Below are 27,742 nucleotides of genomic sequence, written 5' to 3'. Positions count from 1 at the left end.
GAGCAGAGATTCCCCTGCAGCCCGTGGTGAAGACCATGGTGAGGCAGGTTGTCCCCCTGCAGCCCATGGCGGTTAACGGTGGAGCAGATAACCACCTGCAGCCCGTGGAGGACCCCATGCCAGAGCACACGGATATGCCTGAAGGAGACTGTAACCCCATGGAGAGCACACGCTGGAGCAGGCTCCTGACAGGACCTGTGACCCCATGGGGGACCCACGCTGGAGTAGTTTGTGAAGAACTGCAGCCCATGGGAAGGACTCACATTGGAGAAGTTCATGGAGGACTGTCTCCCATGGGAGTAACCTCATGCTGGAGCAGGGGAAGAGCGTGAGGAGGAAGGAGCAGTAGAGGCAACGTGTGATGAACTGACCACAACCCCCATTCCCCATCCCCCTGCACCACTGGGGGAAGAGGTAGAGAATTCAGGAGTGAAGTTGAGCCCAAGAAGAAGGGAGGGGTGTGGGGAAGGTGTTTTAAAGATTTGGGTTTATTTCTCATTACCCTACTCTGATTTGATTGGTCATAAATTAAACTAATTTTCCAAAGTCAAGTCTGTTTTGCCCATGACAATAATTAGCGAGTGATCACTCCCTGTCCTTATCTCAACACACAAGCCTTTCGTTATTTTCTCTTCCCCCATCCAGCTGAGGAGGGGAGTGATAGAGTGGCTTTGGTGGGCACCTGGCATCCGGCCAGGGTCAACCCACCACACTAATTCATGATCATTACCCACCTTGGCTGCTATCTTTTTCAAGAACTTCAGCATCAAACCTCATTTAAGCCTGAGGCTACATGCTGTTCACTGCTATTATCTAATGCAATATACATAATGACTAGGCATGAACACAGGTCTGTATCTTAAAGCAAAAATTCCAGCTACTTGCTTTAACACAGATACTACATAGTAGCCTCAATTATTGCATGTGCGTGTCCTCATTCAGAAAAAAAAATAACTTGATAAACAAGCAGCAGAGACTGACTGTCAAAGAAATATGTAACACACAGGTCAATGGCAATACCACTTGTACTTAACCTTGTGTTCCCAATCTACCACTGACTTAATTTTGATCCGTATCTTGGCAAAATATCTCTATAAAATACAACCTAAATTTGTAAAGCTATTAATCAAGTAGCTTTTCAGTTTCTTGTAATATTAGTTTCCTTTTAGAGGTTCCTCTAAGCCAGTCAAGAAACACACCTGTGATCTGCGTTATATCTTATTGCCTAGATTATCTGTTCAATCAGATCCATAGATGTCAGTAAAATACACAAGATTGTACTTGCAGAACAAGCTGCTTCGTATTCAGCTTCCTATACCCCACTGCCTTTTATATGTTGTTTTAATTTCCATATATGGCAATTCATTGGACACGAGAAAATACCCTGAGTAGATCAAAGATTTGCAGTAACAGCCAGCTTCCACAGCACATTCGTACTGGTACTCTGTCAAGGACACAATTCAACAACCTGCCACAAACACAAGGATTCCCTACTAAGACTACAGAATCTGGCCTGAATCCTCTGAAAGTAAGAGATTACAAAAGCCAGGATGGTGCCAGATGTGGTTTTTGACTTGAACCAAAGCAGGATACAGAGAAGGCCATACAATCTCCAGAAATGGAACAACTTTATGGCTACTGAAACCATGATCATCCATGCACTGTAAAACTCTAAACATGGAATGAGACGCTATATAAGCAATATGGCATTTTAGCAGTGCTGAAGTCATGTTGGAGGCATGGAACACAACATTTAGACTACGCTTCTTATTTACAAATATAAGAGTATGTAACATGAAATAGTACTATAACAGTAAGATTTTTCCATTAAAATAGATGTAATATAAATATTTACATTACTAAAACAGAATTAAACATGCATTTTTTTATTGTAAGCCTTATTAAACCAAATATGCATTTATCTAACATTCACAATGTTCTGTGAACTATACCATTAAGCCTCCTTCACAATTACAGCTATTATATTTTATATAAAACACAGTGATTAATCTCTGAAATCTGTGTGAGATATCATTTTCCAAGATTAATACAAATTTTTGTATGCAGCCAGGCTTCTTATGGTCAGTAATTATTGTTTCTCAGAAACATAAACATGTGCACCAATAAGTTACATTTAAATTTATGCAGCTGCCACTCTTACCAGATCTGTTGCACTTACTCTAGGGAAAAAAAATTACTTTAAATACAAATTGAGAAAATTCTGTACATTTCCTTAAGCCAAATGCTGGACTGGAATAAAACAAGAAAAACTGCCAGCAACATTTCTTATGGTTTTTGTTGGAGTATACTTAATAAAATTAGTAATTATCATCATCATTCATTCACTTAAATGTATATATTAGTATATTCACATCAGTAAGTGAGCAGCTCAACTTCCCTGTTAAAGTATATTGGCAGCAACAGAACTCAAAACTGAGTCAGCTTTTTCCCCAAACAATTCACAACAAAACCATAGCAGTCATCAGTACACAGATTAACAGTGCATATGAACAGATACCTCTTCAGTCAGGAGATTCATTATTTGATTCAGTTTAAGTGCTTTTAACAATAAATTTTTAAATCAAGCATAGAGCATAATTTTCTAAGTTCACCTGCCCTGTATTTTTATTACTTAATAGAGATTAAAAAACACTTCAACTGCTTATTGTATATTCTCCTACATAATAACCCCAGTCAAAGTAGAACAAAAGTAATAAAGCAGGACAGCATTACTAAATTAAAAAAAAAAATCAGTTTTCAGTTTAAGAGCAAATTCTCACTTAAGTGCCTAAGAGTACAGCTCAAAGCAACGTTCATGTGAAGTTACTAAAAAAATTCACTTTGCATTTGTAGTGAGTGACTGTTAGCAAGATATATGGACAGGTTGTGAAGTGAGACAACTCAAAGACACACACATAAGAACTCATAAAACATTATTTACATACGTAAAACTAAGACTGCCCTGAACTGAGTTACTTGCTGACTCTGTAGTTAACAGCTAGGCATTTTGTCTTCAACTTTTGCTGTTACTGATTGTTAGAAACGTAATGCATTTGTTTTAGAAATGAAATTATATTCTAAAATCTGAAGCTCCAGTAAATTATTACTGCTTTATTAAGTACTGGGAACATTCCATTAATTAATATGTTTGCACATATATCACATTAGAGTACTCTTGTAAAAATCTGCTTTTCAAACTCACTTCAAACCCCAGTAACTTCCATATTTTTTATCCTATAATAACAGCAAGTCTAGGATGCCAATCTAAAAATATTTTGAAAAATACAGAATAGGATTAGTTACTTTAGATTGCTTCTATAAGATCCATGAAGAAAAATGATCACTTGTCACATTAATCTAGCTACAAATTACTTATAGCACTACCATCAAGCAGACTTGTTTTTGAGATACTTCCTCATTATATAGTAGAACATAAATTCAGTAAATAAGATACTATCTACCAATTGAGAAAGGAATTAAGAGACCATCATAAAGCGATGATAATTTTGTCTTGGGAAGAGTTATAGCAGAGCACAGATGCTGATACACTGTGATGAAACCATGCTGTGCTGCACTTTCATCCACAGGCTGAAGTGCAAGGCAGGGTGGCTGTGGCCCAGAGGATGAGCTAGAAGTGATCTCAATAGCAATCTGAAACCCCATGGTCCTCTCCCATACAAAAGTAGTATTTTTAGTCGTTCACAGCAAAAGATTTAAAAAAAAAAAATCACTTATCACTACCTTAAATACAAAAGATAGCCTCCTCTTCAGTGCCAATATCTACATCATGCATTCTATATTCTGAATAGAGTTGTATAAAAAAATTGAAAAGGTGTCATTGAACATTTAAATCTCGCACACACACTCAAGCTGGTCTGAACTGAAATTAGATGAAGAACCACATTTTTGTTACCATAAATATTTTTGTCTTTACCTACAGGAAAAAGCACTGAAGTACTGAATTTCATTTTTGGCATTCAGCCCAAATACCTTTTCAATACAGAAAACAAGGAAAAACTATAAACAGCAATGTCCACCCTACCCGTCAACATTGAACATTTCCTTGTTATAAGGTACATTATAATGTACCTTATTTACATTAATCTCAAGCCTTAAGGCACCTGCACCAAAAAAATCAGAAATTCAGAGTATTTCAAACTGACTTTGCTACATGCCCAGACCAAAACAGTCAGTCTGGAGAATCCTGACATGCTCGAAATGCTACAATAAATATTCTACTGAGCCTGATTACCAAAATGGTGAGCAGACTCCACTCCCCTACAACAGCAGTTGACCACCATGCACAAACGCTTAGTACTTCCCTGGCTGCAACTTCTTAAGATTACATACAGACTTGTTCTTACACCAACAGCATTTACTAGCCCATACGTACACAAGCAGTAATGTTTCTGTATCTTCCAAAATCACAGTATGCCAGCACTGCAGTCTTCTTCAACCACTAACCCAACAGTAACTTTTTCATTACCGCTGTCCAAGTAGTACGATTCTGTATATGGCTACAGCAGGCTCTCATGACCTCAAAACTGAAAAATGTATTTTTAGATAGCAATGCAGAGCACATTTATCACATGGCTTAGTACCAAACCATGGAAAAGATTCTCATGTACAGAATGCAATACTTAGCATTCATTTTACACTGGCCATAACCTTTTAAAATACAGTACCTTTTTCCATAGTACACAAATATATATATATATTTTTATCTTATAAATGCACTGGCCAATAGTCACCCTGTAAGAAAAGTGTTTGACTGACAGTTTTAAGAGTGGAAGTGTTAGACTTCAGCTAAAAGAACAGAAGTACAAAAATTAAGAAAAATAAAATACCATTAACATGACTGAGCATCTGCCTTCTCTGAAACATTAATACAGCAGTTTCAGAAGTAGGATAATCCACAGCTGAACAGATTTTTGTCCCTTTCAAAAATGACCTCAAATGAAAAACCAAAATCTAACAATGGATACCCCTTGTTGCTATAGTCAGGTACCATAGTGACAATCTGTTCTTAGAAAAATAGCAGCATTGCAGACACAAGTTCTACTAAGGCAGGTTAAGCAGCAGGAGCTGCCTGCCATTCTTTTGTTCCACTTGCCAGATAGGTAAGTACAAGAGAGTCCTCATTCACTTGTAAAGACTCCCAGGCATTATGATTAATGACCCACAGATTTATTAAGATATGTTGGAAAAATCGGACAATAAAAGTTGAATAGTTTTTACGCTCCTCAACACTTAACAATACATAACTTCTTTAATATGTACACAGACTCCTTACTGCAAGAGGGAACTGAACCATACTGTAAATACCTATCCATCAAAGAAACAAAAGCATTTTAAACGTTTTCACCAATAAGGTTTTTAAATTGAAAAAAATCCCACATTAAGAAAAATCTCAGTTTTACTGCTCAATACTCAAATTGAGCCAGCAGTTACTGATTCCCCCCACCCCCCCCCAGTCCCTCCTAGTAGGAAAGCACACTGAATTTAGGTGCAGTTAAATTACGGGCATAGCACATGAAATACATTTACATCTCATCTTCTCACCATAAGGAGAAAGATTGACAGCGTAAAAGCTTAATACAAAAAAAAAATCAATTAAAAAAAATACAAAACTGTTTTCTATTCATTCCAAAAGTCCTGCTGTAATTTCAGGTAAGAAATTCAGCTATAGTTTTATTTGTAGTACTGCACTTATGATAATTTATCAGTTTATCTTATCATTCATACTTGGATATTAAGAAAATACTTTTAACTAAAATTTTATTAGAATTAAAGATATTTTAAATTCCATCTGTAGGTTGCTCATTCAGTTGACTAGAAATTTCTTCATACTGACTAAATGATCTCAAACTTCATGGGAAGAGCATGCTTACAGTTACTGAATGATAAAATATCGGCAGAAAAAGAGACAGCAATTTTCAAAATTTTAGTTATTGGTATGTAAAACTTAAATGAAAGCTAAATAATGATGTGACCAAATTAAGCCACATCTTTAATTTAAGAACTATTTTAATAAGTTTTAGATCCATTCCCTTGAATAATTAAAAATGTTTCAAAAAAAAAAAGCCCAAGAGTACATTAAAAGTTTCCTTTTAAAAGTTTCCTTTTTAGGAAATATTCTTCACATTTTTCCCTGAGAAATACCTACATGCTACTGCACATTCACAGGCATGTTCAGTGAAAAGCATATTTGAGAGAAAAGTTACAGATTACAGGCCTTCTTTATGAGCAGATTCTCTCTGAAGGAATACAGTTTTGAAATGTTAATGCTTTTTCACTCAAGTCAAAAGTACTTTTTATTAAATACAAAGAATGAATACTTTCAGTTTGAAAATCTTGTGTATAAAAACTGCACATCTATCATATTTCATGTCTATTTTTTCCTTGTTCTTTCAGGGACCAGAACTATAAAAGATACCCCAAATTTTTTTCACTCAAGCATGTCTTCCATCTTCATGGCATTCAAGAACCAATATAGCAAAATTCTTATCACAGAAATTAATAATAATAAAAAAAATCTATCACAAGGCCATTAGAAAAGAAATAAAAAGGGATATTATAAGAATAAGTAAGTAGACTTGTAGTATACAAATACTGGCTGGCGATAAGGGAATACCAAGAAAACATATGATTTCAAAATGCTACTCCTTCCATCAAGGGCGCTGACAAGATCAGGGGAAGCACTAAGATGCTCTGTTAAAAAGGGTTAGAAGGTAAGATAATCTGTTGCCCAATAATATTTTCTTTACTTGCTTTCAGGAAGGTATTTCAGGAAAATAACCTCATTTTCTTCCAGAACTATTCATTCACATGTTAATGCCTCTCCCTCCTCCCCATGCCACCCCTAAATAAACTGGGATTTCACAGGGGCTACAGGTATTTTATCCCTTAAGCTTCAGGTTATTTCACACTAAGCATGAGTCTGTTTGTAGCATAACCTGTGGAATTAATAGTTCTTATTTGTGAAAAATGAAGTTTTGATTATAGGAAATAATGACTCTGCTTACAAAATTGGAAAAGAAAGGGAGTACTATTCCCTTTCACCAGTTACTTCTGAAAGCATTTTTTAGTAGTCATTTGCTATTAATACACATGTATGCATGTATAGGAGGAGAACAAGTAGAAAGGCTATTTAATACAATTAAATGCAAAATAAGCAGTCCACACTCAGGTATAAAGCTATCAGCCAAATTACGAGAAGTTTTGTGGGGCTACACAAAAACAACTAAGGAACAGACTACTTCATCATGATTAAGAAAGTCTGCAACTGTGGATTTGTAGAAGCTTAGAAGCCAGAAGGCTCCAGACAACTGGAACTGCTAGTACTGTGAGTAATTACTTATCAGAGAAACCTCCTATCTGCTCACAATTACTATACTTCAAATTTCTTCCAGCAATAACAGCTATTTTTGTACCTCCTACAATAGACTCTTCTGCCACTTGCACAATGAAGATACACTTCCTGCAATTTACTCTCTCTCTGACAAAAGTACAACTGCCCATAACGCAACACTATGTATACTGATAGATCTGGCATAAGATTTTTACTATCTCCTGTTCTATGTAGGAAGGATTAGCTGTTTCCTGAATTTATCACTTGGTCCATCAACTTTCTACCGCTATTAACACTATGTTTTCCAACTGTTCATGTGACTAAATTTCTTAAATCTACACCTGACAGTAAACACATAATGTCACAAAAAATCAGTAAAATAAAACCAATTGCCTCAGATCACACGAGGACAGAAATTACATAATTTTGCAACTTTTTTCTAAAAGAATCTTAGGCTGCATAACTTCCTGGGCTTGAGGGCCCAACTCCTGCAAAGATGGGAAAAGGGAGAGTGCTGCAGAAAGACAAGGAATCAGCAATTCTTTTTTAAACTTCTCTCTAAGAAGATGGGTGCGTGAACATCACTTTCTTCATGATGAGCCTTTCCCACAAAACCCATTAAAATGGGTCTCAAGTGGGGTGCCTGAGAAAGTCAGACAAGACTCAAAAAGGAGATAACAGGGTTCTATGCCTGCTGGGAGAGGCTTTCACTTTGGAATAAAAGCAGGTTACTTTCAAAACAGAAGAGGTCAATATTTATGAAGAACCTTGTTGTAGAAGATGGCTCGTAACTCATCAGTTTCATCTTGTTTTCATCCCAAAGGTCTCCTCATCTTCATGCAAAGCATCAGAGAGATCATTCTCCCTTACAGTACTTCAATGAGGCAACAGAAAAAGCAATAAAGTTGTTGCAACCAACAAAAAGGGTTATAAAGACTGAATGATATCCAAAGTAAAGCAGACTAACTTTGACTTGCCTACATTCTTACATTAAACACAGTCCCCCAATCTTATTCAGTAACCAAAAAGGTAAACAAAGTTACATTTGCTAAGACATTTTTCCCAAGAAATATTCCCATAAGAGTTCCTACCTCTGAGAAGCCTTGCCTATTTTCTGCAGTCTGAACTAATAATTACAGCTTTATTCTTACCTCCACTACACAGCTCCTTTGCAATTTTAGATAGTTACACCTTGATTTTCACAGCTGGGTACTGTCCCTAACTTGTGGGTTGCCATGTCTCATTAGTTAAGCAATTAAGATCTCTGCTTTCTACTGATCAGCTATTTCACAATGCTGGTCTAGTGTACACCGACAATTTACAACTACTTACAAAAAAACAGACATTATACCCTGATGACTTTCTCTAATTAGCAAGCATATAAGACTCAACATTTTGACTAGACATTCTATAACTTAATTTTCCATCTCTAAACAGGAATAGACAATGTCATGTCTTGCAGAGAGTTATCTCTAAAGATTCCTGGTTCCAGAGCATTCATACTATAGCATCAGAAAAAGTTCTATATGAATTGAAAGTATCGGAAAGTATGTCTCCCTAAAGAGTGTCTTTAAAGAAGAGCGCAGAATTTTGAAAGCTACCTAACTAGAGAAACACTATCCTGTCTGTGCATCAATAAACATATGATCCTGAATTTTTGAAAGTGAAAGTAGTATTAAAAAGTATTAAAATTCATCATAACACATATATTCAATGCAACAAAATGAAAGTGGTATGGGCATGTTCATTTTGTATTCCCTGACTTTCAGAGATGACTTTTCATCTTAAATAGTAGTATTTTATTGTAGCTTAAGCATAACTTTAAAATCACCGTTACAAAATCCAAGCTGCCTTTGATGGAAGAAAAGTGTACATGTAGAAAACAACTATTAGTAGTCCACTTTATACAATAAACTTCTACTTTAGTAAAAAATGGAAAAAGTAACTAACTACATGACCTATGAAAAATTATTCTAGGAATTAAAGGAACATTTTCAAGTAAAAAGATATTGTAAGATTTTTTTCCTAGGGTATAACTGTTTTAGGCAAGATTTGTACTCACTTTGAGTTTAAGCAGCTTCACATCTTGTTAACTGACTATATACAGTTTTGTGAAAGGCACAAAAATATGTGAGAAGTTTTAGATATTGCTCACCTATAAAAGCAAAAGGACCTCTCTTATGAGGGCACCTTCATAAGAGTATTTCTGGGTGTAAAAGCACCAAGGGGAGCAAAATGAGAAATTCAAATTTTAAACTGCATTTAAAGTTAAACTTTTTTAAAAAGTATTTAAGAGGCTTAAAACTATTAAGCAGCAATATATACTGTATTAATGCAAGTGAAGTAAAGTAAAACTGAGACTGAAGCTATTTACATATCATAGCAACTTTAAATAAAAATATATGATTAGTAGATAAGCAATTTTGTAATTTATAGTGTTTATTCAAAAAGAACGCACTGGGAATACTCTAAGACTGCTTAGTTTAAGGTATACCCATATGCACACAAATTCTGTGATATTTAAGACTTACTAAATACTTAGGATTTCGTAAAACTGAGACTGAAGCTATTTACATATCATAGCAACTTTAAATAAAAATATATGATTAGTAGATAAGCAATTTTGTAATTTATAGTGTTTATTCAAAAAGAACGCACTGGGAATACTCTAAGACTGCTTAGTTTAAGGTATACCCATATGCACACAAATTCTGTGATATTTAAGACTTATTAAATACTGAGGATTTCATAGACATACTTTGAAGTTATTAACATAACTTTCTATGTTAATCCACTGACTCACGGGGCTTTTTTCTGCTTTAAGTAACTAGGGACACTTTATTAAATAGATTTATACCCCTAAATCAGAAAACTTCTGTGAAAAATTGATCCTGGATTACATCACAGTAAAATGCATGACGCTGCTTTTTACCTCCAGATCCTAGCTGCTTGTAGAATCTGTATTCCAAATGTAGCTGTGGTGCTCTCGACTTCATTGGCTCCTGATTTAAAAACAAAAACAACATTTAAAACAAAGCCTCTCTGCCAAAGCCTAAAAACTAATACACTAGCCTACTACCAGCCAAACTAACCCTGCTGCTTCCAAGCCACACGGAAAGTTTCAATGTTTCTTCCAAAATGACTGGTAATTAAGAAACTAAGAACCCTAAATCTCAGTCAGGTGAGACTATGGCATATAGGGACATTTGCATTTTCTATTGCTCCACGGGACTGGGGGTCCAACATGCAAACCCAATCACAGACCCACAATGGAATAGCCAAAAAATAATTTGTCTCTCCAAACCACGTGATGTGTCATGCAGCTTTCAAAAGGTGGCATTGATATGCAGCTTAACAGATCAAAAAGACTGTCCACACACCTGCTATACGATAGAAGTATCTTGAGCAAAAAAAAGTTTTATCCGAGGATTTTGACAAAAAAACCCAAATCCTTCCACCAACTAGTAACAGCTTAGCAGAAATTAAGTAGCACCATTCTAAAGTATAAATTTGAAACAAAAAAAGAGCACCAGAATAAGTTTGTATTTTAGGTCTTTCTTTTCCCAACATAATTTACATAAATTAATGAAATCCCAGTTCTGTGTTCTACATACTAATGTGGCAAGATCTCAGACTGAAGTGACATAAGATCAAGCACAGGAACACACAAGCAGCCTAAATGAAAGCCCTAACTTCTTGAGTATTTCCCTTTGCAAAGTAAAGGTACTTTATCTAAGAGTCTTAAAGTAATTTCCTAGAGCATCTTTTAGAAGATATGCCTGGTTTCTTGTGATATGTAACGTCTTCCAATGCATCAGTGATAATTTGGACATTAACTGTGCATTATTCCTACACAGACTGCTCCTACTAATTACGTGCTGCAATTCTAGTAAGATTGTTAATACACTTACCAGCAATAACTGATACTGCTGGATGTCACTTTTCAGGAAAAGTTTGGGCAAGGTGCTCATCTCTTGCCTCACACTATCTTCTCCAGAAGCTAACAGTTTATTAACCTGTGTTGTTTCCCAGTGGCACAGCCAGGCCATAGAAACTATGAGCCAATATGCAATCATGAAAAACTTAGTCCTCTTCCTCAACCCATCTCCCTCCAACACTTAGATATTCCAAATTGCTGCTACTGCTACAGCCAAAGTCCCTGTCAGGGTACATTTATGAATGTGATTTTGCCAGGATGCCAAAGGTTGAGGACCAAAAGTAAAAAGGGGCCAATGTAACAGTTTCTACAAAAAACAAATGGAATTTAATATATGCTTTTTATGCTCCAGAACATTCATCCTAGCTGAACACTGGAATTCTTTGCAAAGAAGTGAGCAAGAATGTTCTGAAACAAAAAGGTGTTGAACCTTCCCAAACTGAATTTCTAAGCAAGACTAACTGGGCCACCAAAAGGTCCTACTTACAGCTTATGAGGAGAACACATGAAATTTATTGTCAAGTATTAAAGACAGATATCCTTTACAAAAGACTTTACTGTAAACACGGGCCTAAGCAGATCAGTGCAACCTTTAGTACTCAGCTTTCAGAGATACAAATACATCCATTATGAAGCATGTTACTGGAACATTTTAACCTTTTATAAAACCACAAAAATTTAGCTACTAGTTTGCCTGCAGTAGTATTATACAAGTCTGTTAGTTACTAAGTATACCACTCTCTACACAGTCTCTAATTAAAGCTTGTAATTATGCCTGCTAAGACGAAAATATTTTAGCCCATAAAACTGCATGTCTGCTGAATATACTAAGACAAGACACTGGCTTATGGGCAGTTTAATTTTGTTCAGTTATACACTTGCCTTAATCAATAGTACATTAACAACTTAATTATCACTCAATGTTATAAGATGCTCCCATAATAAGGATGAAAAATAGCTTGTATATATCAGTTACATAAACAGACCCCCAAAAAAAACTCCTAGTGAAAAACAACAGCTTCCAATTTTTGATATACACATCTACACTTTTTCAAATGAATGCTGCCTGTTTCAGTCATCAGCAGGAAACAGTTCTGATAAGCCTCCAGAAGGCAAGTGTTCTCAGTCAAAACAAGTCTACTCGACAACTACACTCCAGCCAAAGACTGAAGTTAAACACTATCTAGCAGAGAGACAATTAAATACTCTTACTCCCTCCAGTAATGGTAAAAAAATGTGGTAATATGTACTTGTAGTCCATTTATTGGCTGACAGTCTTCTGGAATTGCCTTATTTTTGTAAGGAGACTTAGATATCTTCCTGCCTGTTCAGTAACTCCAAACATACAAAGGAAATAAAATCTTTTGTTCAACAAAACTTGTGAGAGGGCAAGCACAATAAGCTCTTCACATAAAATTTGTTTTGTTCCTACACATCCCACTTTGCAGTATGCAGTGAACTACTGATAAATGAGAAAAAATAGATAAGGATAAACCAAGACAAATGTATGTTAAATGTAATCTTCCACCATAATGTAAGAGTGAAGAATACACCACTGTAACTACATTTTTATGAATAAGTCTAAAAAGCACATGCAAGAATAAAAAAGAAATGGCAAATCATAGTTCTTTATTTTCATTAGTATTTCAGTACGTTTCAGCATCTAAAAGTAAGCTTGGGAACACATAACTTTTCAAACATCATGATAATCCCAGAGGACTTTGAATCCAACTTCCCCTCTTACCAAAAGAAATTAGTGTATTTTTGTTTACTTAAAAAAGCTCAGGTCTTCACTAAAGTATCCTGAAAACTGTTACAGGATTTCTGCAATGTTCTGTAAACGACCTTCACTACACTGCTTTCACATTCAACTGTAATTATTTCAAAGCTTCTATACTAAAACATAAACAGCTTCTTTTCCCTGCAAAAGAGCATTTCTCTCTCAATGAGGGACTCCGTGTCTTGCTGCCATCGAAGAATTAATGTGCAGTTTACTAAGCACCGGTTACCTGAGCAGCAGAAACAGCTCATTAGTTCAGAGAGGTCCTTTTGAACCAAGTTTTTTCCCCTCCTTTTTTCTTTCGTGGTATGCTTATACATTCAAACAAAAGTATAAACACCTGAAACGTGAAATCTGTTTCAAATTCATAATGGGTTTTTTTTGCAATTATTTTTGTGCCAAATACATGGAATAAACTACTATACAATTTGGAAGATATGTCACTTCCCTTCTAAAGGGCTTTGAGAAAACAGACAGTTTACTTCCCCTAACTATAAGGACAGACATTTTCAAGAACTCTGATGTTAACCCAAAGCACAATATAAACATTTAGTTATTACCTAATTTTCATGTTTTTAGTAATCCAGTGAGAACTCCTACTCAGTATACGTTGTCTCTGCTTTGTATTTTCTTAAGCAACAGCAAATAAAAGCTATTTTCAGGAAAAAATTCTTTAAGAGGTAGGGCTTTTGTTCAGTCTATTAAACAGAGTTGCACTTGATTTGGATTTACTAGTCTTCTAGAGGTGTTATGAAATGGTATCATAATAGACTGCAATAATTCTTTAAAAACAAAAAAGGAGGGAAAAAAAAACATTCCAGCCTTGGAACCAACCGCAACCTTCTTTTCACACACATCCCACTTAAAAATTTTAAGGATTAAAATCTTAACAGTTGAATGATTAATAAATCAATTAAAGATTATGGATTAAAAGCAGCAGTGACTACCTCATAACTTGCTATCTTTCACATAAAGATAGAAGGAAAAATTGACTTATTTCCAGAAGCAGCTCAAGCAGAAATTCCTTTAGCTGGTATTTGGTTAGTGGTTAAACATCCTGCAGAGGAGATAAGTTTGTACAATGGAGAAGTTTGTCACAGGGAAAGGGAAGAATGAAGGAGAGGGAAGAGCTGAACATGGAATAAGAGATTTAAGTGAAGTAAAAGGTCATGTAATAAAAGTAAACCTAACAATAAATGAGGAGATGAGCAGGAAAGGTACAGTTCATATATACCAAATGGTTATTGCTGAAGAACTATCTGATCACAAGATACCAATTTGTATACTAATAGGCCAGCAGAAACATACAAACACCACTAGACAGTGCACAACTGATAAAGCCCAGTTCTTAAAAGTCTCATTCCGGTTCTTAAAAAAGTCCATTCTATTTTTCAAACTTGAGCATCTGCCCAACCAGAACAGGCCATAATGAAAGAAACCAGATTAAGAGTAAGATCCTGGAACTGTAGCTGTTTTACCAGAATAAATATGCATTTACATATAAACTTTATACATTAAAATACATACATTGTATGACCCTCAGGCCTCACAGAAAAATTGTTTAAACTATTTCCTTACACAAGTTAAGTCCTCAGGTTGCCATAAGCATCATAAACAGGAACATACTTGTATAATTTTGTCCACAAGGGAAATATTAATTCAACACAAGAAAAAGTTTAAGTCAAAACAGTAGTTATAAAATCCATTTACTTTTAACATCAGAAGTACTCCTGCAAGCTGCTGTATAAATGCAGCCATTATAACTCATGCTCTTGAGAGAAACCCACACAATTCTCCTGCACTAGAGTATATGGTCATCATTTATACACAAAACATCTGGCATAGGAGATGTCTTGCCACTCACAAGAAAACAGTATATCAACAATGGAATGCTACCATGAGGAACACAAGTACTATTTTAGGATACTGCTCAAACTAGTATACATACATAATTCAAGTAATCCCATTCAGGAGGGCTAAACTTGAACTACAACATGCGCAGAACAGAGAGGAAATTAAGAGCACCTCATTTAGGATAACAAAACAAAGACTGAGCATAGGCCTAACAACTGCTCTCAAAACACAAAGGGAATAAGTGCTAGAGACAGGGGAAAAACTGTTAAGCTTATATTTTAAAAGGGAAAGGATGCTATATCACAAGCAAGTACAACCTACCTAACTGTTAGAATAAAGTCCTGGCACTGTCTCCAATAGGAGAAGAAAAAACAGCAAAAAAGCAAAATTCAACTAAATCCTACAATTTGATGCAGCTGCTTTTAACAGACAGAACCTTGTGACCAAAATCCCTTCCAGTTTGGAAACAAATTCAAAAGTGCTGAAAGATATTAAAAAAAAAATGAGAACCATATTAAAAGAACCTACTAGTTCTACCTGCTAATAATGTGTTTTTACCTTACAATGATGATCCAAGCTCTAGTGTTGATTTTCACTATGATTTCTTCTATCTGTTGTTTATTGCAGAGACACTATAGCTTTTCATACCACTAATGTAAGAGGACAACTCAAAAAGTTAACTACATATTCAGAGTTCTTTAAGCACTAGTAGTAAATTACAGACATACTTTACTGCACTGGTTCTTTAGTGACTTCAAAGTTATTCAATAATAATACTACAAGCTTTTTACACAGCTGTAAATGAACAGCTGTAAGATTGAGTAATTTGGAAACAAAGTAGAAGTTGCCACTGAACACTATCTTTGAAAGTTAAAATGGGTTGAAATAGTAGCTGAGTTTATTAATAGTTACATATATAATAAAAATGGTTCTAACAAAACTCACTGATCAGATTAAAAAGTTCTCTTGCTCTACATCATCAAGTGCTTAAAAAAAAAAATCACTATCTTGCAAACTATTTCTGAATGAGCTTTATAGTAAACAGCCTTTAACTAGAGGGATTCTCAGACCATTTTCAAGTTTTACCAGACATACAGAGTAAGTTCAAGACATTTTAAAATAAAATTAATTTAAATCTGGTATAACGCACACATGATAACCCTCAAAACTGCATCCAATGTTGCTCTTTCAAACCATAACTTGGATGTTTTTAAATCCATAACTACTCCTGAAGTAAATATTTTTCCAAGCAAGAACAGTAATACAAGTATTTTTCAGGAGTTCACTACATACATTTGTAATGCTTTTTAGATTCCCCATCTAAAGCCATGTATTTCTGTTTCCACAGTTTACTTTTCACTTTATAGAACCAGAAATTCACCAGACTATGCTATGAAAAACATTCTGTCCTACTGCAGCAGCAAGAAATTAATGGGAGTCCTAAAATTCCTTCAATGACAAAAAAGTAAACAACTTAATTTCATCTTGAAATATTTTGGTTACAAAAACAGTCATTTGCCAAGAAGTTAAAAGTATCCAGAAGCAAAACATGAAGTAAACTGATGAAAGATTCAGAAAAAGCAGAACAGTGACATATTGACAAAATATCCAAATTTACCATGTTTGTAAGTGAAGGAAACATTTTACACATCATTGCAAATAAAACATGTCTACCAAAACAGATGTGCAAATACCAATAATTACAGATGAAAAACAGTTTGGGGCAGGAATAAGATTGTTAAAATACAAGTAGTCTGCAGAATTTCTGGAGCTTCTCTGTAGTCACCTGATGTCAGATTCACATTAAATTTGATGTTCCTTTACTTGTTGCACAAAAAAGGAATCTTCTAGGAAGACTGCTGAGCATACCCTTGAAGCAGCAGTCAATCATCATTGACTTTACAAACAAACACAGATTTAGCTCTGAGAACAGTGACAACAATTAACACTAATTTTATTCAATATGGCCAAAGCATAAAATTACATCTATCACTAACTGCTTTCATCTAATCAGTTGAAAACATACAAGACTATTAAGGATTTCAACTGAGGAAATGAAACCATTATATATGAAAGGAAAATTCTGATTAGTTTCTCATCCCAAATGCTTAAAAAAAAACAAAATTAACTTACCAGCTTAATTGCCATATATTCATTTGTGTATAAATTTTTTCCTTGAAAAAAGAAAAAAAAACAAGGATGTGAGACATTGGCTTTCCTGTTCAAGTAAAATGCCATTTAAACCTCAAGAAAGTCTTTGAAACATTTTTAATCTAAGGTGCTAGGTGTTCTAGCAGTGACATAAAAAAATGTGGCTTTATTAGTCTGATACCATACTTTAAAGACAAATTTGTTCTTGAATAATGTAAGAAGTGGCAGTTTCCTTGAGAGAGAGTTTCAGCTATTTCACCAAGTTTGCAAAATTTTTATACACTAGAAAAGCTTGAGAATTGGTAAATTATTGTAAGTGGAACATGATATTCTACACTTTCATATTTCTTGCTGAAAACTATTTACAAATTTTAAAATTATCATATGATTTTGGAACACCAGACACTAAAGTTAGAATTAACTAGGACTATTTTTTTCCTAAATTCTGTTATTTACTAAGCTTAAAGTTAGGAAAACCAGGGCAAGAATATTACTGAGTTAAATGCTTACACCATTTGGAAAATGCATCTGCTGCTTTAAAAGTGATTCTGTAACTGGATAAACATATTTCAACAAGCATTACTTCAAATTTTATGCAATGACTAAAATATTAAACAAGCTCTATAGGTGTAAAATTAAAAAATAGCAGATAAAGGGGAAAAAAGTTGTCACTTCTGACACTTTTTGTTTCTCTACAGTCTTCAAATGAGTTTAGTGTATTATTTTTAATGACAATCCTACTTTCTCTGTAGTATTACTCAGGTCTGAATTTCCCACATTTAGCTCAGTTTTGTTAAAGAAATCAAACAGGGAAAAGACATGGATCAGGACAAAAAGGTTACCTGCAAAGAGAGTTACGTTTATAGTCAAAGACTATGATCTCAGCTCAAATCCTTATTTTTAAAAATAGAGTACTCTTGCAAAGCTGAAAAAAGATGCATTAAAATCACATCTGTTAAGGGATCAACTTTACAAAAAGCAAGTTACTTGAAGGCTGTACAGTAAAACACACAGAATCAGTATGGGCAGCATGCCCTAATCTGACCACCAAAAGAATGGATAATTCCAAGACCTATCCAGGGACTAGAGTGGAAATCCAGGCACCTTACACAGTTATTTCTTATCTTATGATCATTTGAGTTACATTTTTGACAAAAAGCGTACTTTGAAGTTGCTTCTGTCTTTGCATGCTATTACAATCTAGAAGACATTAAAAGAAACTCCTGCAGGGGCCCTGCTCATTCAGTCTATTAGATATGTAAATCAACTACTGGAGTAGCTAACAAATATGGTTACAGTTAAGTGACTGGATATTGGGTGCCAGTAGCTAAATGCAGTAATGACAGGCTTATCATTCTGAAGAAACATCAGAAGGCACATTATAACTTTCCATGCGGTGATTCAGGACAATTGCCTCTTTAAAATATGGAGACAGCAGATTTGACACCACTGTTGATCTATCACTAAGCACAGAACAGGTAATGCATCACATGCAGCAGCAACAAGCTTTCTTTTACAACCCCATCAGTTTATCTTAACTGTAACTCAGGAGAGCCTTAAGATTAACAGCTCAGTATTCAAAACAATTTAGTCCTTTGCAAGTTAATGGTTGCGTATCAGACACTTATTTGATACATACAGCCCATTTACCATTTGATCCACAAGCCACTACAGAAGTCTGGCCATTCCTTTCTTCTCAGGTAGAAGAACTACAATGGCTACTGATTTATAACTGAATTTTTATGTCCTGAAGTGCAACTTCACCACTCTTTAACAACTTTATTCCTCCTTTAAGTCTTTAAGATTCAACCCTAAGACACATGCTCAAAATATATTCCAGTTTGCAGAAGTACATAAAACAAATTAAGTGCTTGTGTACATCTCTGTAGGAGGGATGCCCACTTTAAATTACTTGCTACTGTAGTAATGTAAATGCAAAATTAACAAATTTAAATCAGAATCTGTAATACCAATCTTAACTCCTGCTTTCAGTAACTTACATTTAAAATACCTTACCCCACAAATAAAAATAAATAAGGATTTGAAATATCTGCTATATATGCAAAAAAGCAGATGTTAAAAAGAGAAAGCCTGCACTTGTCCTGGTGGCTGTTGCAGGACAGTACACTACACTATTATTTTCCTCCTATTTCTTTTAGTTGTTTGTCCTATTTTATTTCAGTACTACCAGACTTTAAGTCTTAACTACTTTAATATTTTATTTAGACTGAAATATATTATTTCACTCTCTATCTGCTGCAAGCAAATGAGTTAATCTGATAGTGATCTGAAATAGATAAACAACTCTGTACATCGTGACCATTCCAAGATAACAGACAGGAAAAAAATTAACTTCATTAGTTTACAGTTGCCTTCAGTAGTGACATTATACCAGTTTGATTTAGTTCCTAGAGAGGTTTAAAAGAAAAATTATCATTCAAAGCCAGTTTAGGAAAGTTTAGGATAAGTTGAAGACAGAGGTTCAGCTTGACATGTGAACTGCAGAGGCACATATATAACACTGTAAAGGTCAAAATGTATCAATCTTGTTTAACTATTAATAGAAATAACAAGAGTACCTCTTACTGAGACTATGTTAAATTCAGTATCCTCAGTCAAAGATTCAGCAATGTTACAATGTTAGTGTTTCATCTCTCTACAGAATTAATATGCTAAGCTTGTTTACATTCTGATTCAAGACTAGATATAAGGCCCCCAGAAAGCACTATATTAAAAATGTTATATTGTACGCATGTTTTAAACATGCATATATAAACATGTTATATTTTACACAAGCACTATATTAAAAACATTGTCTGAAGGACAGTGAGTAGTAGTTCTGCCAGAGGCAGATCAACAGAAACACACCACCTACACAGCCCACCCTACTCCCAAATACCCTACTTTCAAACCCACCTCATAAACCTTGAAGCAGTGCATTAACTCAAGCCTTCCAGGAATACTGGAATAAATTGTTGCCATTAAGTGTCAAGTTATATTTGTTAACACATACAGAATTCCCAGATCTTGAAAAAGCTGGCTAATCATGCTGTCATCATGGAAATTTAAGTGCCCAAAACTAAATACATACTCTTCCAAAAGCACACACCCATCATTTACTGTCTATTTTAATAAACGGTAAAATTTCCAGCTCTACTGCCCAAATTCTTCAAAATTCCACAGGTCCTTCTCCATCTGTCCCTTCTTCACCATCTGATTTTCATCCATCTGTTCAGTAGGGGACTGAACAGTCACTAAGGGACTGAATTACCCGTCTCCCAGATTCTCTCTACAGATGGATTCTCACTGCCCCTAACAGCAGCTCACTGTTTAGCCTCACTACACTGCTGCTGATGGAAAGGAAACCAAGGAATCCAAGAGTTTGCTGCTATTAAAAACACTGTAGTGCCTGCTACACGGTCTCCAAGAGATCTCCAAGACCACAGTACTATAAGCCAGACCTGCAGGTGTTTCACATACACCAGGAGGTGTTTCACATACGCTTAGTCCCAAATCCATCTGAATAAACTGCTTCAGGAAGCCAGGAAAGGTAGCAAAATAAAATAACCATGAACTAATTTGCAGCATCTTGGAAGAGAAAACTGACTGAATTTAGGACAGCACTGCACACAGTTACGAAACATTTTTAGTCCCAGAAAGTCTCCTGCTTCAGAGATTCTTAATATGTGACAGAGCTTGTGCTGGCTGGGGTCAAGCCACAGAAGATGTGCAAGGCAAATTTAGCCTATCTGAAGTTTGAAAGTAGTTTGACAAGCTGTATGGTGTGTTCATGTAGACATTTTCGTGCCTAGACCACATACAATGGCCTTGAATAACGTAAACTGAAATAAAGAAACAAGGATCTTACCTAACCGTAGTTCTCCAAAATTACCGCATCCTATTTTTTTGCCAACTCTGAAGTTAGGTCCAACCATTAACACTCCAGAATTTGAAGAACCAGTTCCACGTGGATTATGGCCTGACCTCCCACCAGGCCGTGCCATTCTTTCATCTGGCTTGTCCTTGTCTTTCTTTTTATTATCCATGTCAAGTTTACGGTACTCCACTTTGATTTCTTCCTCTTTTTAAAAATCAGTATAAGCAAACTCCAATTGGACAATGTGAGAATGAAAACATCACCAGTGAAGTGCCCAGCTGGTTACTGTCAGTAAGCAGTCAACAGAAGCGTGTTCATCCCATTCGCAAAGCCTTGGTAGTATCTGTAGTAAAAATATATCTCCAGAATGCACAACACCAGCAATATTTACTAGTATTTACAGGAATTCTGTTAAAGAAAAACAAAGTTATTCAATACAGTAAGATTCTCGTACAAAATTACCTCTCCCTTCAACTAGTCATACAATTAAGCTATAACTAATTATATTTGCTTTACAGATCCTCTATGAAAAGCCCTACTGTGAGATTAAAGCCTCTGATTCTAGCACGTAATGGCAAGAGATATTGGTGTGACTGAAGTGAGCTAAAAAAATATCAAAGCTTAATGCAACAGATATTTAAAAAAAAAAAACAACTATAAAACTACTTCCTGACTAGGTAGACACTTTAAGAAAAAAAAAAAATCAACATTTAGGCACTCATTGCACCTTATGCCAGCTCTGCAAGAGAAAGCATTTTATTTCTGGGTTTTTTTCCCCCAGTAGTATCTGTTAATCTAAGGAAATGCTCAAGCTGCACAGTTATTTAAGTTCTAGAAAGATATTCAAACTTAAAATGATTCCATTATCTTTTCTGAATTATAATTTCTGAGATGCACAATTTATAAACTCATGGCAAGGACACTTCAGTTCTTTCAGTAACTCCTAGAGTCTGAAAATAAAATATATTTATTCTTCTCTGCATCATTTAATTATGTCATAAATTTGCTTCCCCACTCGCCTCCTTGTCCACCATTTAGCATCATTGCCCAGACACTAATTCCGACATAGATTTCAGCAAAAACATGATGTTAGCTTACTACTGCAATAAAGAATCCCAAGAAAGCTTTCATTTTTATCTTGTCCATAAGAATAGCGGATACTGTTTTCTATTAGACAACAGTGGTTTAAAACCCCTAAATTCAAAAGACAACTGGCTACTACATAGCCAAAATTTCAGGGTGAGTTAAATATCTGTAGCAAAATAATTTTGAACATTTGCTTCAATGTTGGGAATACACTACAGTAAAAGAAAACATCCCCTGAAAAAATAATGTATTTCGTGTGCTACAGACTATTTTAAAGATAGTCATCAGGAGCTTATTTTAAACACTTTGAACTGAAGACACTTTCATTTCTTAAATCCATTTCTTACAAAGTAAAATTATTACTCACATCATAGCTTATTATAACATTTTAAAAAAATCAAAGAGCCAGTAGAGAAGAGGTACCAAAGAATATGAACAACCACCCAAATAACTGCATCTGCTGAATCATGGATATTCATAGCATGGTCATAACTACATGATATTTAAAAATCACTAACCAACAGCTGACTAACCTATCACCTGAACAACGAAGCACATGGAAATTTGTTTGGTGAAGAAACATGATCACCTTACTATGAAAGGGGGAATGAAAGACTTGTTCTGAGAACAATCAAGAGACACAAATGCAGGTTCCAGTCCAAGTAGACTTGCTTAATGCAAGGGAAAAGGACTTCAGCAGTGAATAATGAATGCAATGGTGTGGTATGGCATAGACAGAGACATTTAAGAGAAAAATACAAGCACATTTGGCTACAACATAATCTTGCAGGTTCAAGCACCACCACTAGATACCCTAAAGTCACTTTCCAAACCACAAATCTCAGAGGAATAGATTCAATGGGAAGCAGTAAGTAATTTTCCTCACCTACCGTACTACAAAAGCTAGGGAAGAAATAAGAAAATCAGGAACGGAGTGTGTTGAGGTAGGACTTCAAGGGCATCATTTAGTACTTTGAAAGAAGGTCAGTACATTTGATGCAGCAGAATGCATAAATATTGTAAGTACCAAAGAAAAAAGACTTACATTCCATATCTTACTGGTTCTCCAGTGAGAAATAACAAGGTAAACAATACTAGAATTTTTAGTGCTAATACACAGGCTTCATGAGAAATAGAAGCAATGCACGTAAGCACAGCATATTACTGCCATCACCAAAAAGTGAAAAAGTATAGACAGTAACTAACACAATGCTTTGGTAACCTCAGTAGCAGTGGAAGGCCAAAGTTCCTGGCACTATTTTCCATATACCAAAATCTTCATACTACCAAGTGCTGAAAGACATACCTTGGAACAGTGCAAGGCTAGAAAGGCACTAATAGTTCATACCAATGATACCAATGGGCTCCACAACAGAGCACTAGGACCACAGAAGGGACTGGGTATGCAGGCAAACATCAAGAAACCCAAATCCGATTTCAGAGTTAATAAGATTCTTAGCTTACAAGTTTTCCATAGCTTACCTGTTGACACATACACAATATCTAATCACATGTCAAAAGAATTTAAAATTGTATTCTTCTAATGCATCACAACTTCATTTTAGAAGAACAAGACAGTTCTAGTTTTGTCATTTATTTCAGATTTCCCCATTTTGTCTTTGTATTTAACTATCACCTGAGCACAGCATGTAGCCTTGCTAACTGAGCAGAAAACGTAGCTGTAAACAGGCTGGGTTCTAAGGGTGCTGAGAAGTCAGTCATGATGCATGAGGAGCATGGAATAACAAGCAGGCAACATGAAGACAAGGGCACCAGAAATTCAATAGCAGCACTAAGGCAATGGTGATCTCCAAGAAAGCAGTTGTGAGCCAAAGTCAGTCCATCATCACCAGAAAAGTTTCCAATCTCACACTGTTTCAGCTCGTGCAGCAATAAAACAGTACCAGAGAAGCCAAGCTGGGAGCTCAAGGACAGATTATTTAGTATTTATGCAAAGCATATTAGCTGCTCTGTGTGCATGCTTGTCCAGATGAAGCCTAGTAATTAACAAGACACTGAAACTTTGCCAGTGAGAAATTAATTTGCACAATACTTTTTTTAACCCATCTATAATCATAGGAAGATCTGTAATTTGGAAAGTCCAAATAATAACCAAGCCCACCCCTTAATAGTATTAAGTTACCAGGGAGGAATACTTGCAATACACTTAGAATCTTCATTTTAAAAATATCCTATCTGCACACCCAAATATCTTTTTCTACAATTTAACAGGCTAATATTTTAGATACCAGTTTATTAGGCACTAATGGCAACAGACTTTCTCAAGTCTGTTTATACTAATACTACAGTCTTCATCAAGAGAACTTTTTCCTGATTACTCCATACACACACAGGCTCAGACACTGAAAATGTCTTATTATATCACACTGCACACTTAAACAAATACCAAATCAGATGCTTTTTGATGCAATTTATATTTTATTAATTGAAACAGCCCATTTGGAACAGAATCCTATCAAAGAAACTATTGCCAGTATTTTTTAATTCCAGTCTTCACTCTGAAACTGAAGTTACAGCAGTTTCAGTTTTAATTAGTTTCAAAACCTGAGTTAACTTATGAGAAATCTCTTTTTGCCTTTTTTTTCTGTTGATCTGTTGCAAGATGCCCACCCAGCCGCTCTCTCACCCTCCCCAAAAGGACAGTGGGAAGAAAATAACATTAAAAAGCTCATGGGTCAAGATCAAGACAGGGAGATCACTCACCAATTATGATCACAGGCAAAACAGACTTGACTTGGGCAAGATTAATTTATCGCCAATTAAAATAGGGTAAGATGGTGAGAAACAAAGACAAAGCTAAACACACCTTTCCCCCAACCCAATTCTTCCCAGGCCCAAGTTCACTCCTTCACTTCCCACGCCTCTACCTCATCCCCCTCCCTGAGCAGTGCAGGGGGACAGGGAAAGGGGGTTGTGGTCAGTCCATGACAGCTCCTCTCTGCTGCTCCTTCCTCCTCATGCTGTCCCCCTGCTCCAGCGTGGGGTCTCTCCCACAGGAGACAGTCCTGCAAGAACTGTTCCAGCATGGGTCCTCACCATGGGGCACAGTCCTTCAGGAATGGACTGCTCCTGCATGGGCTCTTCTCCAGGGGCCACAGCTCCTGCCAGGAGCCTGCTGCGGTGTGGGGTCCTCCATGGGCTGCAGGGGCACCTCTGCTCCGGTGCCTGGAGCACCTCCTCTCCCTCCTTCACCAACCTTGGTGACTGCAGGGATGTTTCTCTTGCATATTCTCACTCCTCTCTCACAGCTACTGTGCAGCTTTTTTTACCCTTTCTTAAATATGCTTTCCTGGAGGCGCCACCATCTTCACTGCTGGGCTCAGCTGTGCCCTGCAGCGTGTCCAGCACAAGGCAGCCCCGGCCTCTCCTCACAGAGGCCCCTGCAGCCCTCTGCCTCGCAGCACCTGGGCACAGTGCATTTACTAAAGCAACACTCACGTCTTTCAAATTTGTGAAATTCCAAACTCTATAGGTGAGTAACTGCTTTTTTAAAGCAGCAAGTGCTTCCAGGAAAAATAGCCTACTGCACACTTTTCAATTTAAGAAACCACTGCTTCCAAAACTTTTCTGTCCGCACACAGACCCACCACAAGCCGTTTGCCAGATGTCACTTTAAAAACTGAGAATGCAGTAATGGAAAAGATAAGTTACAATGGATTCAAGGGATGAAGATAACCTTGAGTATAAGCTTCAATATTTATCAAGTAGATTAGTTTTGTGAATGGTACTAGCATTTTGAGAGCAAATCACAACACAGGAAAAAAAAACTAATAAAACTCAGTAGAATACTTTAGAGTAAATAGTAAATAAACTGATTACTGAATACCGTCTTAAAAAATATATTTTCTCATAATGTTTAAGTAATGCTTTATTGAGTGTTTTACTGAAATTTAAGGCAACAATGCATGAAACCAAATACATTATTAACTACATAAATGTCAGTTTCCAAAAATGCATCTATTATATGGACAAATCTATTATATGGTAACTTATGCCCTTCCCTCTTCTGCTGTTGAACCAACAGATACTCCAGTTACATTATGGGTATGCTTTTTTAATATAAACTGAAATTAGCACCTTTTATCAGATTCCTGCTAAACAAACAACGGAAGCCCAGTACATTTTTCACACACTACATATCAGAAGGAAGACACACAAGCATTCCTGTCACAGTTTCTCCAGGACACAAGTGTTCTTTTACAACATTTCCTAATAAAATAATCTGCAGTTAATCTGAAATAAGGAGAAGACTTAGACTTTCTTCATACTGAAGTTCCTATACAACATTTTATGAAGTATTCACCTTAAAAATACAAAAGGCATGCATGGTTTTGTTTATTTACACTGCACTTACCTATGACAGTTACACTGTTGATGGCAGTATCTTTTCTTCACCATAATGCTCACATTCTAGAGGAAAAGCACTAAAAGGCAAAGATATATATATATGTAGTATTTGCAATTACTTGGGCATGCAAAAACTTCAGATACAGAATGCAAGTAAATTACAAGTTATGGGAATTGCATTAGTTTTCCTAGACTATTAAGGAAGATCAGCAGATTTTTTTCAAAGACCTAACACAATTTGTAGGGCTCAGAAGTCAGACTCCATTCAAAAGTGTGCATCACCTAAAGCGAAAAAAACAACACATACAGTGTAAGCATTCTAAATTATTTGTGTAAACCTCTTCTTGCTATGTGCTAGTTACATGGGGTATATTCTCCTCACAGGCAATCTGCCTGAAAAATGTGCCGTCCTCATCCTCATTTCACAGCTTGATTTTCTGTTTAGTTTTCATTTTTCATCTCTGCCTACATAAATGAGCACACTTGACCCAGAAGTTTCAGCCAGACATCAGGGAATATCGTTAGGATTTAAATAAGTATTCTTGCCAAAAAAATATATAATTAAATATCAGTATAATGGCAAACACACCATCAAAGCCAAGTTAACAAAGCAATGTCATAAGAGTGAAATGACTATTTATGTTGAAGTCTGAAGAGGAAGAGAAGGTAAAGGAAGCTATGGAAAAAAAAGTCAAAATGGTATTACCTAGCAGGAAAAGTAATTAGATCTTAAGTAGAAATTAGATCTACAATCCATATAGATTGAGGATAAAAAGTGAAATGAGACTGGAAGACCTAGTAAGGAAGCAGTCAGAGTAACTGAGATGCAAAACTAGCATCAGCTAATAGAGGTTTTATTTATTTGATGGAATTTGATAGATATTCCCAAGCACTGTAGAGAAACTGCCTGAAAAGCAAGGAGAGGAATGGTGAAGACAAGCAAGAAAAGTGAAGACAATACCTAGATACATGTTTCAGTTGACTGACAGCAGTCATACACCTAACACCTGCAGAAAAGTAAAAGGAATCTTAGGTTCAGTTTTAGAAACATAAATTAAAACTGATGGCAAAAGACAGCCAGGCTACTGGTCCGTATCAACACATGACAAATACAGAACATACAGTCAAATTAACCAAATAAATATAAACTTAGCCACAAGACTATAGTAATACCATCCCAAAACAAAATCCCAATTTGCAATGAAGTACATGAGGACAACTGCATTTGTTGGGTCCATAGAGAATTAACTATTTCTGCCAGTACTGGCTTTACCACATTTGATGTAAGAAGTCAAAGGCAAAACTTATTAGCTTGGATTCACCAACACATTGCTGTGG

At 35.8% G+C, this 27,742-nt stretch overlaps 1 protein-coding gene across 1 annotated transcript in view; it reads right to left on the bottom strand.

The window, feature by feature from the left end:
- The window catches only part of CSNK1G3 (casein kinase 1 gamma 3), a 69,208-nt gene extending 41,793 nt beyond the window's left edge, over positions 1 to 27,415 (bottom strand). Inside the window, exons 1-6 of the mRNA XM_009284160.1 lie at positions 27,366 to 27,415; positions 26,412 to 26,481; positions 25,496 to 25,676; positions 20,942 to 21,358; positions 17,056 to 17,096; positions 10,284 to 10,353 (exon numbers count right to left, since the gene is read on the bottom strand). Of these exons, the coding sequence (XP_009282435.1) occupies positions 10,284 to 10,353; positions 17,056 to 17,096; positions 20,942 to 21,119 (289 nt within the window). The 5' untranslated portion in view covers positions 21,120 to 21,358; positions 25,496 to 25,676; positions 26,412 to 26,481; positions 27,366 to 27,415. The remainder of the gene's footprint in view (positions 1 to 10,283; positions 10,354 to 17,055; positions 17,097 to 20,941; positions 21,359 to 25,495; positions 25,677 to 26,411; positions 26,482 to 27,365) is intronic.
- Between the last annotated feature and the right edge of the window lie 327 nt (positions 27,416 to 27,742).

The sequence above is a fragment of the Aptenodytes forsteri genome, unplaced genomic scaffold (assembly GCF_000699145.1).
Source record: "Aptenodytes forsteri isolate BGI_AS27 unplaced genomic scaffold, ASM69914v1 Scaffold69, whole genome shotgun sequence".
Lineage (NCBI taxonomy): Eukaryota > Metazoa > Chordata > Aves > Sphenisciformes > Spheniscidae > Aptenodytes > Aptenodytes forsteri.
The sequence above is the reverse complement of the archived record's forward strand: the minus strand, read 5'-3'. Positions and strand labels throughout refer to the sequence as shown.